General features: G+C 39.6%; 1 protein-coding gene across 3 annotated transcripts in view; it reads right to left on the reverse strand.

Moving 5' to 3' along the window:
* SCAI (suppressor of cancer cell invasion) overlaps positions 1 to 19,775 on the reverse strand; it is a 108,785-nt gene that overhangs the window by 51,668 nt on the left and 37,342 nt on the right. For 2 of the 3 annotated variants that reach the window (XM_018055762.1, XM_018055761.1), the window contains exon 3: positions 2,844 to 2,975. In XM_018055762.1, coding sequence (XP_017911251.1) covers positions 2,844 to 2,975 — 132 coding nt within the window. Of the gene's footprint in view, positions 1 to 2,843; positions 2,976 to 13,035; positions 13,135 to 19,775 lie in introns of those variants that run through there. The other variant, XM_018055763.1, reaches the window with a different exon arrangement.

The following is a 19,775-nucleotide window of genomic DNA, read 5'->3' on the forward strand; positions in this document are numbered from 1 at the left end:
GATGAAAATCAAAAGAGGGTAGAGGTTCTAGAGGATTTAAATTGGAAATTCACCCTGAGCATTACAAGTATGAACAGGTAGGAGAAACAAGGAACAAACAAAGGAAAAAATGAAAGAAATATAATCAACTGTAAAAATATGTTTTCTCACAAAGAAATGCCTACGATCTCATATCATATACAAAAGCTAACACAGAATGGTTCACATATCAAAGTGTAAGAGCTAAAACCACAAAACTATTAGAAGAAAACATTTCAGTGACCTCAGGTCAGGCAGTGATTTCTTAGCTGTGACATCAAAAGTACAAGTGATGAAAGACAATGACAAGTTGGACTTTATTAAAATGAAAGCATTTGGGCTTCAGAGGACAGCATTAAGAAATTGATGAGATAACCACAGAATGGGAAAACATATATCTGCAAATCATTACACATCACAAGGGACTTGTATGCACAATATATAGAAAATGACTACAATTTAAAAATAAAAAGATAAAATCTATTTGAAAAATGATCATAGGATTAGACTAAACATTTTCTCCAAATAAGACATAAAAATGCCCAATAAGCACATGACAAGATGCTCACATCGTTAGTCAAAGCCATAAGGAGATACCACTTCATACACACTAGGATGGCTATCATCATAAAGACAAAAACAAGTGTTGGAGGATGTGGAGAAATTGGAACTCCATACATTGCTGGTGGTACAGCCTCCTTGAAAAAGTCCAGAAGTTTCTCTAACGGTTAGTGTACCATATGGACCAGCATTTTCACTCTGAGGTATATGTATTCAAGAGAACTGAAAACACATGTCCATGCAAAACCTTATACTCAAATGTTCATGCGGTATTACTCATAACAGCCAAAAAGTACAAATAAATGTTCAACAACTCATGACTGGATAAACAAATCTGTACCAGGGTATATTAATGTCTAATAAAAGGAACACAGTACTGATACATGTTACTACATAAAGGAAGGTGTCAGAGTTATTATAACAATGATAATGTTTTAAGAATTGAGAATAAGGAGTTTGAGAGGCACATGTCAGAAGTTATGGTAGGGATTTTCATGCAAACTTTTAAATGCTTTCTTATTCCTTAAATCTACCAATGCTTTAAGTTTTCTTACTGCCTTAAGAAGCAAGAACATGGAGATATGCAGGAAATTTGCTTAACAGATAGGGTAAATCTGACGCTAGCATTGAGTAGAATGTGGCCATGGGTTTGAAGGGTTGGGTTTTTTTTTTCTATTTTGCATTTTTATAATTCCTTCACAGATTATTTGAGGGCAGGGACTGTCAGTTTTATTTTCAAATTATCTATACCTAATATAGAATATGATACATACTGGAGGCTAAGTAAATGTTGAAAAAACAAGATATACCTGGATAATGAAGTGGAACAAAGAAAAAAACTTTAAGTATGCAATTTAAAGTTTACAACATTCTAGGAAAAAAAAAAGACTTAAAACCTGGGCCTACAGGGGTTGTTTTTTGAATTATAATAGTGAAAGTAAATAATTCTTTAAAAAGATATAATTAATCTATAAAGCAAAAGAAAAAGCTGATCCCAAGGATCTCTTCTGTAGCACAAAAAGGCAGCAGCAGAGTGTAGGAATTAAAAGCACTGTCTTTGGAACCCTTCATTTAACAAATGTTTGTGAAACACTTGTAATGGGCAAAACCCTGGCTTAGGCAGAAGAGAAACAGTGACACACAGGGTACTGGTCCTTGGGACATTTCATTGTAATGTAAAAAAAAAATCATAAGCAATAAATAAGATAACGAAGTAGTGATGACTTTTATGGAGAAGATTAAATGAATACAGAGATGAGAGGGCAATTGAAAGCAGAGCTTTAGACAGAGTGGTCATGGAGGACTGATCTGATGACCCTGTATTATCTTTCTGACTGTAAATGTTTTTTAAAGACAAATTCTTTAAAATAAACTCCTCCAGTACAATTCCAAATAGGAGAAAACAATTATAAACTATGTGAAAAGATTGCATTTTTATTCAGAAATAAACTGCAAATTAAAAATACCTCACTAAATACAACACTGTAAATCAACTATACTTCAACAAAAAATAATTAAACAAAAATAACTCACAATCTTTACAATTATTCACTCCCATAAAAAGTTTCCCAAAAAACCCCACAACTATTTATCCTTAGTATTTTACCTATAGAATGAAGCGTTAAGTCTGAAGTAAATCAGTATCTTAAGAATCTCATGAACTGAAAATATGGCTAAACAATTTAAATAACACAAAATGGTACAAAATTATTTACCTGCCACCCACAAGAATACACAATTAAAGTCACATTTTGACAAAAATGCATATAGCTTCTGCTACTAGTCAGGGTATGCACAACTAAAGGAAAGACACTATCTTGAAAAAACTCCATCATTACTTTAGTCATCATTACTTTAGATACTTTATCCTAAGAAAAAGAAAGGATAAAACAAGTAAGCAAATAACCAAGTACACAAAAAAGACGTAACAAAAGAGAGGCCCCAGGTTCACTTGCACATGTATCCTAGGCTCCTTAGATATTACAAAGTGTAAAATCAGATGTAGGACAGGTATGATGTGCAGTAATGTACACAAAACCATCTTAAACAGCTCACTCAATTTGAGTAAAACAATATAAGATATACTCTTCTCCTATTGTTTTTCATTTGAGAATGAAACAACCACCACTAAAAACATAAGCATTTCTAGAACATATATTTATATAACATTTTATCCATAACTTTCAGAAGCTTACCACACATCAGCCATGGGGAAAAAAAGATACAGAACTAGATAAAGTTTAAGGCATCAAGAGTCCACTGACCTTAACCCATTGAACAGTTGCTTAGATTTATCCAGAAGGTAACAAAAATCTGTCACTGTTTTCCTCTCTCCCTGTGGGATGTCATCTTCAGCACCTCCAGAGGACATGATTTCTTTAAGAGCAAATTCAGTTCTGCAAGAAAACATGTGTCCATTTATCAAGCAGGCAAAAATAAAAGAGAAATAGACCTTACATATATTATCTGATAGCATTTTTTTTAAAGATAGAGACATCTTCTGATTACAATCAAATCATCCAAAAATTATAGGATGGTGCAGAACAATCTCATCTTGTGTACGGTAATCAAAATTGGTACATCCATATTAAAAAGCAGTTTTTATAATATTTTTCCATCCAATAAACATTATTTGAATGCCTAACATGTTTCAGGCACTCCTCTACATAGTTAAGAATAAAAAAAAATCCTTTAACCTATTTATCTATTTGATCCATTCTATAATCCATCCTGGAAAAAAATCCTATTAATACAAATGGAAAACCCTTTGTCTCTAACGGGTTTATTTCAGTATCATAATATTTAAAAGCTATTAAGAAACTAAAAAAAAAAAAAAAAAAAGAGGAAATGGCTAAGTACGTCACAGAACATGAATGACTACACTCTATACCCTATCACTAACTTACAATTATACTTAAGGTGATAAGGCAATAATATATATATAGTTCATTATAAAAGAGATATAAAACCAGACACACACACATACTCATACATTCACACATGCATATATTTTAAAGCTATTCACTATTGAATCCAAGCTATCTTCCTGTGTAATCAATCATGTAGCCAACTTAAAAACAGCAAGTTGCTAGATCATATATATAGCATGAACCTATTTTAAAGAAAACAAAAATCATTTGTGTTCACACACAGAAATCCCTGGGACAACAAAGGGAAATTCAGTCCCAGTACAGAGAGAAAAAATAGGCAGGGAAGACAAGGACCAGACACCAGAGTTGGGAGTTAGGGTGTGGTACAGTTATTTTGGCAAATATTTTTCCCTCCAACAGGCTCAGACAACTGTGGCTGCAAGGCAGGAAAACTGTCAGCAAGCCTAGATCTGTCGAGGGGCTGCAGGGTACCATGTGGGTGGCAGCGGAGTCAGCTGGTGGGAAAGTAGTTTAGAACCTTGCGGGCGTCACTGGGTGGTCCCTACATGTTCACAAGTTTCCTCTTCCCACCACCTCTTTCTATACTCCATGCACTAGGTGGTCTTAATAAAGGGAAACAGACCCGGAAAAGTGCAGAATCTGGGAAGGGATTCCATACTATAGTGACCCTGGGTAAGTCATCTCCCCCAAGCAACTCCCCTACCCTGGCTTTACTCTTTAAACCCAGAAAATGATGCACAAATTAGGCACAAATTAGGCGCAAACTGGGCTTTCTCCACCCCTCACAGAGTTCATGAGCCAAGGTGTCTATTATCCCCAGGACACAAGAGTTCACAAGAGAAAATCAGAAAATAAAAGTTCAAAATAAATTCAACAGGAAAGGATATTAGATACAAAGCAAGAAGAAACTATCACAATGAAGCAAATAAAAATACCGTGCATGAAAAATATAACCAAGGAAATACACTGAATAGATTGAAGAGCAGAAAGGATACAGCTGAACAAATTAATAAGCTAAAACACCACGTTTAAATTAATAAGCTAAGACACCACCACGTCTTCTACTCTGCTAGAAGACATCAGAAAGAGATAACATACACAAAAGAAAATTGAAGAGATAAGGAATAGAGAAATGAAGGAATCGACAATCCATATCACAGAATATATAGAAGAGAAAAAAGTATATGAAGGTGATGAAATACTAGCAGAAATAAACTTCTATAAACTTTCCAGAATTAGAGAAAAATAAGACCTCAAACTAAAAGGACCTGAAGAATGTTAAAGAAAAAAAGAAAGAGAGAAAAAACCCCACAGCCAGAAACATTAAAGTGAAACTTAAGAATCTAGAGAGGCCCTCTCTCATTCCCAGACAGTCCAGTCCTACAGCCTGAGGTAGGGCAGAGGACAGCAGATAACCACACAGAGGGTGGCCTGCTGGATATCAGAGCACTGACTGTGAGGAGACCATCCACATCCATGCTAAGGGCCGGCCTGCATGGGATGATGGAGCCTGGGAGCACTGAGGAGTGTTACTGCGAGGGGGGGACTGGCCGGGGGAATGAGAGCCTGAGCAGGGTGAGGAGGGCATCTCCACATGGAAGAGTTCAAAGGTGGAAAGAGATTTGTCGTACACAGGGGATTCATCAAAGAAGAGAATCTAGGGACCTCCCTGGCGGTCCAGAGGTTAAGTATCTGCCTTGCAATGCAGAGGATAACGACTGAGTCCTTGATGGGAGAACTAAGGTCCCACAGGCTGTGAAGCAGCTAAGCCCGCATGCTGCAACCAGAGAGCCCGGGGAGGCCGTAACAAAAGATCCCACGTGATGCAGCAAAGGTCCCTCCTGCCGCCGCTGAGATCCGACACAGCCAAATAAATAAAATTTACAAAGAAAAAAGAAAAGAAAATCTATCAGGGAAAAGGGGACCCAGAGTTCTCTCTGTAAGACAAAGGAAACACAAACAGGGAAAGGGAAAAGGTTACAATAAACACTGGGGGTTGAAGCTGGAGGTACCAGTGAACTAATGGATTTTTGAAAGGAGAGACATATCTCTGGTCTTTGCTTAAGCACATCCTGTGTGTGGTTTGCGTGCTTTCAGAGAGAGAGGAAGGCCCTTCCAATGCATGACAGACTGGCTACACAGACAGACTAGAGAATAATGAAAATGAACGCATTACAACCACCTGCAATAATATGGATGGATCCAGCATAATGCTGAGTGAAAAGAAGCAGACCCAAAAGAACATCTATCATGTGACTCCAGTACACAAGGCACAAAACAGGTAAAGCTAGAGTTAAGGTACTGACACGCTGATCAGGAGTGGTTACTTTCAGCCAGGAGGGAGGAAATAAGAGGGATGCTAAAGATATTTTATTTCTTGACCTGGAGTTAACACTGTGAAAATTCACTGAGCCATACATTTATTATGCACAAGAAAAGGAAGAAGGAGCAGAAACACCTGACTCAGGTGGTTTCAGAAGTGAGTTTTATCAAATGCTTAAAAAATGTAACACTGAACACACTTCTCTTCCAGCATTCATTTTAATAAAGCTAACACAATCTTGACACCAAGGGTTAATAGAAGAGCAATACAAAAGAGCAAAATTATAAGACAAAGTCCATATGATATGAACCAGTTGTCATTGTCTCCAATGTTTGTGATATTAATAGACCATGGATAATTGAAATTTTAATATAAAGTATCGAACACAATTTCACTGGTTTACTACAAACTAGATGGCAAATTCAGACTTATGAATGAAATATATACATATCTATATCAACTATGGGAGGGAAAATCCATATGGTAATCTGTAAATAAGGCTAGTTCTATAAACGTTTATGGAAGCATATGTATAAATATACCATATGGGTAACAATAAATGCAGAGACAAAGAAAAGGACATATTTTGTTATGGGCTGAACTGTGCCACCAACCAAAGATATGTTGCAGTCCTTACCCCTTGTACCTGTCAATGTGAACTTATTTGAAAACCGTATGTGTGGAGATACAATTAAGATGTAAGTTAACATGAGGCCCTATTGGAACAGAGAGAGCCTTTCATCCAATATGGCTGGTGCTTTTATAAGGTGAGGAAAAGAGATGCAGAGACACTCACAGAGAGGAGAATGGCATGCAGAGTCACAGACAGAGGGAAGAGAGCCAAATGAAGAAAGAGACAGACAGAGACTGGATTACACAGCTATTAATACAAGCTGAAGAACTGATGCTTTTGAACTGTGGTGTTGGAGAAGACTCTTGAGTGTCCCTTGGACTGCAAGGAGATCAAACCAGTCAATCCTAAAAGAACTTAGTCCTGAATATCCATTGGAAGGACTGATGCTGAAGCTGAAGCTCCAATACTCTGGCCACCTGATGTGAAGAATTGACTCATCTGAAAAGACCCTGATGCTGGAAAAGATTGAAGGCGGGAGGAGAAGGGGACAACAGAGGATGAGATGGTTGGATGGCATCACCGACTCGATGTACGTAAGTTTGAGCAGGTTCCGCGAGCTGGTGATGGACAGGGAGGCCTTGCGTGCTGCAGTCCGTGGGGTCGCAAAGAGTTGGACACGACTGAGTGACTGAACTGACTGAATACAAGCCAAGGATTCACCAGAAGTGAGGCAGGAGGCATGGTACAGATTCTCCCTCTGAGCTTCTACAAAGGAACCTATTTTGCCAATCCCCTGATTTTGGACTGATGGCCTCCTGCATGTAAGAACACAAGCGCCTTGTTTCAAGCCACGAGGTTGGGAGGTGGTTTGTTATAGCAGCCCTGGGACACCAGTCCCTACACAGCACAGTCCTAACACGACAACATGGGCATAGGAGCAAACAGCACAGATGCTTAAAGACCTAAGCACAGAGCATCTGGCAAATTATGGACCTGCTTTGTTTAAAATTTCTTTTTATAGGAAGTCTTGACAAAGCTACAAGAGAAACTGCTACTCTGGATTTCCCTCTAAGTAAACAGTGGGCAATACGAACGCATGAAGGAAATGCGGAGAGAAAATGACAGGAATACATTATAACAGGGAGCAACAGCAGTGGAAGGGCCCCAGGCTCAGATAGAAGAGGCGATCCTGTTCCAAACATTTTCTAACTTTGTGACTGTAAACACACAAGTAACTTTAGCTAACACTTAGAGTTTCAGGTTTTTAATTCACAAAAAGAACCAATTTACACTTGTTCTGCCTACCTCAGATAGCTGTTGTGAAAGACAGGTGTGAAAGAAGTCTGAAAACACTATATAATGTATAACATCACCATCATTATTCTGCAGCTTAGTGATGTTTCAAAAAGATAGGAAATGACCCTGTGATTAGACTTAAAAGGGACATAGGCCCAGAGGAGAATGGAAGTACACAGGAAGTGAAACCAAAATATAATAAAAAGATTCATTCTGACAAAGCAGAGAAGATACTTATAGAAATCGCATGGTAGGAAAGAGATCGTTTTCTTATGCATTCAGATTTTTTAAGAAGGTAAAAGACAGGAAATGGCTACATAATTAAGCATCAGTATTTTTCTGATGTCTCAGAAAAGAAACAGAAGTACATTTTCTCGGCTATAAAAATGGAATATTAATAATTGCTTCCTCATAAAGCTGTTGGACAATAAAATGAACTAATGGATATAAGACTGCCCTGTGAATTATAATGTACTGTAAAATTGTTACAAATGCACTCAAAACAGAGTATAAATTGAAAAAGACCAAGTACAAATAAATGTTGAATGTGTTTATGTGGGGGTGATGATAATGGTTTTGCTACATTCAATGAAAAAGGAACAAGAAGCTTGGTGCAGACGGCATTGCTATATATAAACAGGAACCAGGGTGCAAAGCACTTTCATCTATCAAAGAGAGCAGAAAAATATCCTAAATTATATACAAATTACTTTCTGAGAACTATTTTTTCTGACTTATTCCAACATGTGATAGCAGTTATATTCTAAGCTATAATAACAACTGTAAGAGAAATGCGCAGGTACCAAGCTTCTCATGGTTCAGTACAGATAGAAATTGGATGAACTGAGGGCAAAGAGAGGTTAAGAAAAAAAGCCAAGGGAGTGAGGCCATGGAACAGTGGTGATGCACTTACACAGAACCAGAAGGCCATTTGTAAGATATTGTCCAGGAGGCTACAAAGATACCATTTTGCCTACCAAATGCAGAGAAACTGAAGTGTTTACCTAATATGTACGCATACGAAAATTCCGGTGCTTATTTAACTGGGACACAGCACACAGCCTAACAAAAAGGAAAGGAAGTCAGCCGCTCAGGCAGCCATCTAAAAAAAAAACAACCATCAACAAGATACATGTAACAAATTATTTGTGAAGCTAATGGGGCAAGGAACACAAAACTATACAAAATGAAAGAAACAAATATTTATACCCTGGAGAATGATGTGAGGAAACACAACTTGAAGCAGCCTGAGGCTAATAAATCATAAAAACTGTCTTGGGTGGAAAACCCACAGAGGCAGCAGTCAGATACAACGCAGCTTGATGTAAATAGTCACTTATCCACAACACAAAAACTCAAGAGGGAGCAAGACGTTCAGGCAAGAGTCTCAATCACTGGCTAATGTACTCCTCCTAACCAGGGCACTACTCCTATTCAATAGGTAAAGAAGTGCAGGCCACACAGACTTTTCTTTTTTAATCACAAAGCTGGCAGGAGTCAAAGGTCATGGAGGTAGGAAGCTAAAAATGGGTACTATAGAAATCATTTGAGGCCACCCAAAACCCAACATCTCAGCATATTCTGAGAGAAGACTGTTAGACAAGCAAATGTTAGTCATGGCTACCTGATCTGTATTGTAATATGAAGACTTTTTAAAAAACATCAAAAGATACTGGTGATTTATACTGTAACAATTTTGCTTTCCTAAATTGCATTTTTTACCCGCGATAAGCTGGAAGCAGAGGAAAGAAAATAATAAACTTTTCAACAAAAGAGGAAGTTATTGTTTCTTTCAGCAATAACTGGAGATATATATATATAATAAATGTTATAACTTTAATGAGTTATGACTTTGGTTATCTGATCATCACATCAAAGAATGAGTGAAATTCCTAGACTTTTGAAAAGGGAAAAAGTAGAAGCAGTAACATTTTATTTTCTTGGGCTCCAAAATCACTGTGGACAGTGACGGCAGCCGTGATATTAAAAGACGCTAGCTCCTTGGAAGAAAAGCTATGACAAGCTTAGACAGTGTATTAAAAGCGGAGACATCACTGATAAAAGTCGCTCAGGCAGCCATCTAGAAAGAACAACTAGCAACAAGTGGCTAAGGAGAACTATGAAGAAAACACAACAGAGAGTGTGATGGGGGGCTAATTGCAGGCAGGTTCTTTACCAGGGAAGCCCCAGCTCCTCATAAATAAATGTAAATAGGATTCATGGCTGCTGCTTTTCAAGCACTACATAAAAGCAGCAGAGCAGAGACTGGAATCCAGATACTTGTTTCCCAAGGCCAGTATCTGGTGGGCGCCAAACCCGCCCACTGCAGGTACAGGGATGCATTTTTCTGACTGACCAATCTACCCAGAAAGACAACTGTAAGAGAAATGCCCAGGTACCAAATTTCTCAGGCCCTTCTTCCAGACTAATGACAAACCGAGACAGCGTATTAAAGAGAGATTGACTTTTTCTTTCTTTTTGTCCATGCCACATGGCTTGTGGCATCTTAGTTTCCTAACCAGGCATCAAACCCGGGTCCCAGCAGTGAAAGCTCCCAAGTCCTAACCGCTGGACCACCAGGCAATTCCCAAGACTGCCCTTTTCTAATCTGCACATAGGTTCCAAGGAAACCCCTTGGAGCTCCCTCCTCCTATAGGACTTTCATTTAGAACAATTTATTGGATCTACAATCATCAAAGTGGTGTTAATATGCCTGTCAACTGAAAAATGGAAATAGACTAATTATGTTAAACTAGGTTCTATAATGATATTCATTAACAAAGAGCTATAATGTGAGATAATCACAACTTTCATTGTTCTTCTTCATTTTGATAAAAATTTTAATCTAGTAAGTTAACATGAGGCTGGGTGATATATACTGGATCTGGACTCTGAAGACCCAAGTCTCAATTGTGCCATTTTCCCCAAGTCATTCAGCTGGCAGTTTAACCTAACTTCAGATTACTCACTTGTAAGGTAAGGATAACAAATATTGCCCTATCTCACCACTGTGAGAAATTCTGTTCAAATGGAAATACTTTTTCTTATTAAGACATCAAGTAAAAAAAAAAAAGCAAATACAATTATATTAAAATAAAAATAGACACTGGTATTAGAGAAAAAAATCCTGTATATATGAATAGACAGTAAACGCTAAAGGTTTTTTTTAAAAAATCAAATAACATCAGGCTTCCATATTTAAAAAAATCAAAATCTTTGCTGCTTAGGCACTCCCTCTGTTCTCACTGCTTCCAACCCACCTGGAGGGTCCATGTGCCATGATGATGATAGTGATGTCACAAAAACAGAGCAACATTGCTGACTGAGGGTTTCCATGAGAGGATCAAGTGTCAAACTGATCTGAGTCCTCTCATTTGGGCTGATCAAATCTTATTCTTCTACAGCCCTCTACTCTTGCCAAATTTCAGGTCTGGATGCAGCAATTTTTTTTTTTTTAGCCAATTTAGAAGTCATTAGACTGACTTATGTGTCTCCATCTTCTCAAAATGTTCCTGATCAACACTGTCAGAAACTTTTTTTCTTTGAACTCTAAATTACTCTCATATTATAGCTCAGCTGCCAGATACCAGTTATTCATCTACACTCACTAAATTGTAAGGGACTTGAAAGCAGTCACTGTCTGAAATCTCTTTCCTCAAAGCACCCTGTGCAAGGGCTTTGAATATTGTTCCCACACAACTCCAGAAAATGAACTGATCAAAGGTAGGTGTGTGCTGTATGTCAGGCCCTGTTCTGGGTGCTGGAGGGTGGAGGGGTGGTGGTGGTGGTGGTGGTGTGTGGAGGGGTGGTGGTGGTGGGGGTGGTGGGGTGTGTGTGTGTGTGTGTGTGTGTGTGTGTGTGTGTAAATTTAAGATACCCAAGATGACCAGAAGAAAGAAAGAAAAAGGTGACTGCTGCAGAGACTTAAGAATCTGCAAGAGCTGGAGTTGCTCATCCCGTGAGCATCTAGGAATGCCAAACAGGTGGCACCCAGAGAATGAAGGTAAATGCTCACTCATCTGAGAAAAAGTTTATAATCAGATTGTTGTAGTGGTACAAGTATATTGTGAAGACAAGGAGATCCCTCAAATTCCCTAATGCTTCACCAGACTTCTGATGTAAAGATATGCAGATTAACAGGAGACTGACTTCTAATACATCAGCATGTGTTCTACAAAGATATATTTGGGTCCAGCACAGAGGCAACATAGCAGAGCGGTTAAGGACACTGGTGCTGAACTGCCTGTGCTTAGATCCTGGCTCTGTCACTAAGTACGCAAATAGAGCTGCATGACATTAGGCGAGTTACTCAACCTCTTTATGCCCCAACTTCTCCATATGTATAATGTGGATGAAAAAGGATCCACCTCTTCAGGATTTCATGAGGATTAAATGAGAATGCATGTAAATAAAGTGTTCCAAAGAGAGCCAAGGGAAAGTCGCTCAGTCGTATCTGACTCTTTGCGACCCCATGGACTGTAGCCTACCAGGCTTCTCAGTCCATGGGATTTTCCAGACAAGAGTACTGGAGTGGGTTGCCATTTCCTTCTCCAGGGGATCTTCCCGACCCAGGGGTCGAACCCGGGTCTCCCACACTGTAGGCAGACGCTTTACTCACTGAGCCACCAGGGAAGCCCAAGAAGAAAGGCTAGCCAGGCACACATTAAATGCCTTTATCGAAGGATGACCATTTAATTTACCATCTAAACTGGGACAATCTGGTGAATGAAAAGGGACGACATCAAGACTGCAAAAACTTAGACTGCATCAGGCAAACCAGGACATATGGTGATGCCATGAGTTAAGCGTTAAACCAGAGACTGTGGCTGGAGGAAGCAGAGCTCCTTGCTTTGCCTCTTTACGTGGGGGTCACCCACAGACGCAGATATCAAAGGTATCTGAATTAGAGTCACCTACAGTCAACAGGTACATTATTGTTTAGCTGCTACGTCATGTCCAGCTCTTTTGCGACCCCACAGGCTATAGACCTCCACACTCTTCTGTCCATGGGGTGTCTCAGGCAAGAACACTGGAGTGGGTTGCCACTTCCTTCTCCTGAGGATCTTCCCACTCAGGGATCAAACCTGCATTTCCTGCACTGGCAAGTGATTCTTTACTACTGAGCTACCACCCTGCTTCACCTCTTTGCATGGAGGCCGCCCACAGACTCAGATACCAAAGGTTAACAACTGAATTAGAGTCACCGATAGTCAACATGCACATATGCTGAAGCTAAATGAGCATACTTAGTTTTTCATTGTAAATGGTTTCAATGGTAATATACCAATCAATATCGGCACAACCCTCAAGATGAATAACAAGCATCCAACAAATACCGAGGACATGATAACGGCAACAAGCAGAAAGGTTACCTTGCTTGTTAGGTAAGGTAAGCTGTAAGGTAAGACTTGCTCCTAGCCCTCAAGAAGCTAACCACCAGTTAAATGATCCCTGCAGGTAGCTTCCTCCACTCGTCCCCAGAGGCCACCGCTATAGCAAACACACCAAGGCGGGAAGCAATCTCAGAGAAATACTGAAAAAGATGAAAAGACGACTTGAAAAATAAACACAGCAAAAGAGAGAAATACAGTATTTCATTATTTTACATGGCATTGCCAAAGAGTTTAAGACATTCTTCAAAGGAAAAACAAAATCCACAAAAAAATGTTTGTGGCAGATAGCTTATGTTTTGGCCTACGCAGCACCCACTTCTTTCTTTGCACAATTACCGCTCTTCCATTACATGAGATCTCATTAGAAACAAAAAAAAAACCCAATTTGGAAGAAAACATAATTCAAGAGAGAGAGAGAAGGAGAAGGAGAGAAAATGAATCAGGGAAATTAAGCGTGCCTGATAATGTCTAATGTCTCAAAAAAAAAAAAGAGTTCTCATGTTTTAGAGACAGGTATTGAAACATTTATAGATGAAATGATGTGATGTCTGGGATGCGCTTCAAAATATTCAGGGTCAGGGAAGTGGGTGTGGATACAGATGAAGTAAGACTGGCTATGAATTCATCATTATTGAAGCTAAGTGATAAGTATACTGGAGTTAATTACTCTATTCCATTTAAAATTTTCTCTAGATTTAAAATTTTTCAAAAAAAACCATTTAGTTCATACACAGTATGGCCTTAATTTTATAAAAGTACGTCTCTTCTTCTTTCTAGAAAGCATGGAAAGCTATCTGGGCTAATGTTCACCTCGTGTCAATGATTCCTGCATGGTGAGATCTGGGACAGCTTCGTCACTTTCAACCTTGAATTTTCTACACTGTTTGAACTCAAAGTAATAATTATGCATTACTTCCCCCAAAATAATGGAGTGATATCGCTTAAATCGAAAGCCTAAAGTCAAATGTGACAACAAATATGTTAACACTGGTTAAATTTGGTGTATGGATCATTATTTTCTATTTGTATTTTCTGTATTACTTTTAATGTAAACATTAATCAAGTACTTGTGAAGATTCTCTAACATAGGTTTCTCAACCTTGGCACTACGAACATCTGGGGCCAAATGATTCCTTGTTGTGGGTGGCTTTCTTGTGCACTCTCGAGTGTTTAGCTGCATTCCTGGCCTGTACCCACTAGATACAGTAGCACCACTACACCCTTCCTGTCGTGACAACTGCAAACACCTGTGAAGTGAAGTGAAGTGAAGTGAAGTTGCTCAGTCATGTCTGACTCTTTGCGACCCCATGGACGGAGTATCCTGCACCAGGCTCCTCCATCCATGGGATTTTCTAGGCAAGAGTACTGGAGTGGGTTGCCATTTCCTTCTCCAGGGAATCTTCCCAGGGATCGAACCCAGGTCTCCCACATTGTAGACAGACACTTTACCGTCTGAGCCGCAAACACCTGTGGGCATTACCAAATGTGCTCTGGAAGGTAAAATCACCCCTAAGAACCATTGCTCTAACCTACCATGTAACAGCCGAAGCATTCTCCGTTCTGCAAAACACAAATTCCCCAATCCTTAGATATAGCCTGCATATCTAAAAATAATTTCCAACATTGCCTCATTGCTCTCTTACTCTGAACACTGGTAGTTCAGACTACCTCAAGCAGATAAACCAGTTTGCTGCTGCACATTTAGTGATTCAATAAACATTATACTACTTTTGACACTTCTTTTATTTAGCTCCAAAGCCTGAAACTAAAAGCCTCAGGCTATATATAGTACTAAAACCTTCAAGAATATGGGGAAAAAAGCATTAAAAGGTTACATAATCCAATCTTCTTAAAATTGACTTCCCAACCTTCTTAAAATTGACTTCCCAATCTTTGGTCAAACTAAACAGTTCCCAAACATGCCCCAAGGGAGACTAACTCACACAAAGATGAAAGCTTAAAGAATAATACAACTATCATCTCCCGTCTCAATGAGATCTGCAGACCAGAAACATCAGCATCACAGCACAGCTCATCAGAAATGCAGAATCCCAGGCTGCCTCTCAGACCTACTAAATCAGAATCTGCATTTTTAAAAGCTCCCCAAGTGATGTATACACACATTAAGTCTGAGAAGCAGTGATCTAGCTTTATAAAAACTTCCTCAAAGCTGAAGCTTAGAAGGCTATATTCTTGTAATACAGAGAACAAGTTTCTTATACTTAGGGAGATGAAAGAAGAACAGTATGATTACAAAACAGTAACAGGGTAAATCCCTCCCAGCAGCAGGGTCTTTTCCAATGAGTTGGTTCTTCCTATCAGAAGGTCAAAGTATTGGGGCTTCAGCATAAGGCAAAAGCAGAAGGGGGCATCGGAGAATGAGATGGTTAGATAATATCACTGACTCAATGGGCATGAATCTGAGCAAATTCTGGGAGACAGCGGAGGAGAGAAGAGCCTGGTGGGCTGCAGTCCATGGGGTCGGATATAACTTAGCAACTGAACAACAGCAATACAGGGTGAAAGAAAAATGAATGGAATCCACCTCTATCACTCCCCTCAAAAAAAAAAAAAACAACTATCTGGATTCTTTACCACTGAGCCACCTGGGAAGCCTAATCTTATGAAACTAATCTCAAAGCCTTATTTTAAAATCAAGCTGAGAAATTCAAATAGTAATCTATAATGGAAATCTTATATTAAGACAGACAAACTTTGTCCTTGAAAAGAAATAGCTCATCTGAATAACATAAAGCTACAGTTCCTAAAGTGAAAGTGAAGTCGCTCAGTCGTGTCCGACTCTTTGCAACCCCATGGACTGTAGCCTACCAGGTCCTCCCTCCATGGGCTTCTCCAGGCAAGAGTACTGGAGTGGGTTGCCATTTCCTTCTCCAGGGGATCTTCCTGACCCAGGGATTGAACCCAGGTCTCCTGCATTCCAGGCAGACGCTTTAACCTCTGATTATCCCAGAATATTTATTTTTTAAAAAATAAAGATTTCTGGGACCTACTTCCAGATATCATGATTAAAAACAGCTGGGATTTCCTTTTTTTTTTTTTAATTGTTTGAGCCATTTCTGATGATTAGTTCCATTTAAAAATCACTGTCTTAGGAGGATTTTTTTTAAAAGATACCATTTTCTTTCTCATTACATTTTTAAATAATGGGTATGCATTTGGCCTATTTCAATAACCGCTATATAAGAGAACAAAGAAGGGGACTAATGAGTCCTGGGGAAAAAAGTTTAGAAAGTGAGAAAGTGAGATTCAGTTCAGTTCAGTTCAGTCGCTCAGTCGTGTCCGACCCCATGAATCACAGCACGCCAGGCCTCCCTGTCTATCACCAATTCCCAGAGTTCACTCAGACTCACGTCCATCGAGTCAGTGATGCCATCCAGCCATCTCATCCTCGGTCGTCCCCTTCTCCTCCTGCCCCCAGTCCCTCCCAGCATCAGAGTCTTTTCCAATGAGTCAACTCTTCGCATGAGGTGGCCAAAGTACTGGAGTTTCATTAGGTGATGTCAATTCACCACACCTAGAAAAAAGGTTGGTGAGCTCGTCAGCAATTGTGTAGCGGCCTGGAAGAAAGGAATCATTTCTAAGTGTCCAGACGTGAACTCACTTCTAGAATGACTACAGCTAGCAACCTCCTTTAGCAACTCAGTGTGCGTAGTGGAGCTTAGAAGATTTTTCTTAATGAATTAAGGATTTTATGAAATACCTACTAGATTTGTTATACTACTCTGTGCAAGATAAGACTGCATCAAAGCCTCTAGAAAGGTCTGGAACTTAGAAGAAAAAGAAGGAAGAGAAGTAGGAAAAGAGGAGGAGAAAAGGGGAGGAAAAAGGACGAAAAGGAAGAATTTTTCCCCAAAAAAGAATTTCAATAGCAACCAAGTGGGCTACGTCATGAATCTGTCCATTTCTTTTTCTCTCTGTTGTCACTATCCTAATCTAAATCAATATCATTTATACTGCAGTCTCACAACTGGTTCTCCCCACTTCTACTACTGAACTCCTTACTGCCTTCTTGATCAAAGAGCCAGAGTAATCATTTAAAGTTCCCTGAGATAGAGCCAGACCCAGAAATCACTAAGCTCAGAAGTCATTCCTGCAACAGGTGCACAGGCAGGGTTCAGAAGGGTGGCAGGAGCGCCCGTCTTAGTCCGCCTGGACTCCTACCAGAAAATATCAGACTGGATGGTTTATAAACAGCAGACATCTATTTCTCACGGGGCTGGAGGTCTGAGACAAGGGTGCCAGCATGGCTGGTTGAGGACTCTCCTGGGTGCACACTTCCTGCAGCATCCTCACACTTGGAAAGGCGCTAAGGGATCTCTCTGCTGCCCCTTTTACAAGGCACTAACCCGTGAGGTCCCACTCTCACGACAGAGGCACCTCCCAAAGGTGCCACCTACTAATACCACCTTTGGGGGTTAGGATTTGAATGTATGTATTTTAGGGGCACACACTCAGATTGTTACAGTATCACTAAGCATACAGCTCTCTTCAGGTGGTATGACTTTGGCAGTAATTCCAGGCATTTTGACAAAGTCTCTTGTTCCTGCCTGTTTTCTGAACTAGATCCTCCAGTCTTTTCATCAAATGCTATGAAGTACTTGACAATCTTCCAATAAATTCCTTTTCTGCATAAGCTGGCTGGAATCAGAACCTGTAATTCTCAACCAAGAAAACTTTTTGGAACAATGCCGTGCCTTTTTCCTTTATAAAATGACCTGTCACTAAGTTTAGCCTTCCAAAAATGGGTATAATTAAAAAGCTGACATTCTAAATACCATGCAGGTCACTAATCTCCTGAAAACAGCTTTCAAAATGAACAATTCCCATTTTATTACTTGATTAAACACCTACTCTGAGCTTGCATCTGGTCAGCTAACTATGACTGAAGAAAAACAGACAATCAAGCTGACTGGTCTCATTTTCAATTTATGACCTCAAACCGGGCACTCCACTAGATTTCCCGAGTCCACTCACCATTTACTTCTCGACAGCATTATGCCACACCTTCTCCTTGCTCCTCAACATCCAACAGCACATCCCCATCCTCACTTTGCAGCTGATGGCAAATGTTCTATATTTCACCGAAAAAAGAGGCAATCAGGAAAGTATGGTTCCACAGACTTTCAAACACATCTGCACCAACCTACTTGCACCTGTAACCATACACATTTCTCAGTCTTCCCTTCTATTACCTTGACTGAACTGCACTCATCTCTATTTATGTGTTAGCTCTCATATCCCTATTATTGTTTAAGGACATCAGCCCAGCAACTGTTCTCTTTCTGCAGCATCACCAATCACGCCTTCTAAACTGCAAAACTGTTATCATTACCTCCCAACTTAAAAATTCTCAGCCAAAGCAATCTAAAGAGAGAAGAACAAATCTGGAGCATCATGCACTTCTAGTTTCCAACTACATTAAAAATCTATAGTAATTAAAACAGTATGGAATTTGGCATAAAAACAGACACATATGTCAAAAGAACAGAGAGCCCAGAAATAAACCCACACACATATGGCACACACAGACACACACACACAGACACACACACACACAGACACACACACACACACACAGACACAGACACAGACACACACACACAGACACACACACACAGACACACACACACACACAGACACACACACACACACACACACACACACACACACACACACACACACACACACACACACACACACACACACACACACACACACACACACACACACACACACACACACACACACACACACACACACACACACACACACACACACACACACACACACACACACACACACACACACACACACACACACACACCCCTTATGACAAAGCAGCCAAGAGTGAATAATGGGAAAAGAACAGTCTCTTTAACATATCGTGTTGAGAAAATTCAACAGCCATATGCGAAAGAATGAAACTTGACCACTACCTTACACCATACACAAAAATCAACTCAAAATGGATTAGACTTGAACATAAGACCTGAAACCATAAAATTCCTAGAAGATAACATAGGCAGTAACTCCTTGACATAGGTCTTGGTGATGATTATTTGAATCTGACATGAAAAACAAAAGCAACAAAAACAAAATTAAACAAGTGGGACTATATCAAGCAGAAAAGCTTCTGCACGGCAAAGGAAACCATTAAGAAAACGAAAAGGCAAATGGGAGAAAATATCTGCAAACCATATATCTGCTAAGGGGCTAGTATCCAAAATTAGAGAGAACTCATACAACTCAATAGCAAAAAAAAAAAAAAAAAAAAAGAAGTGATTATAAAATGGGCAGAAAATCTGAACATTCTTTCCAAGGAAGGCCATGGCTAATAAGTATATGAAAAGATGTCCTGATCAGGGGGAGAAGGAAATGGCAGCCCACTCCAGTATCCTTGCCTGGAGAATCCCAGGGACGGCGAAGCCTGGTGGGCTGCCGTCTATGGGGTCACACAGAGTCAGACACGACTGAAGCGACTTGGCAGCAGCAGCAGCAGCAGCCCTCATCAGGGAAGTACAAATCAAAACCACAATGAGATATCACTTATCATCTGTTAAAATGACTATCAAAAAGACAAGAAATAACAAGTACTGATGAAGATATGGAGAAATGGGGAGCCTTGTGTACTGCTCGTGGGAATGTAAATAAGTGCAGCTACTATGAAAAACAGTACAGATGTTCCCAAAAAACTAAAA

The sequence above is a fragment of the Capra hircus genome, chromosome 11 (genome assembly GCF_001704415.2).
Source record: "Capra hircus breed San Clemente chromosome 11, ASM170441v1, whole genome shotgun sequence".
Lineage (NCBI taxonomy): Eukaryota > Metazoa > Chordata > Mammalia > Artiodactyla > Bovidae > Capra > Capra hircus.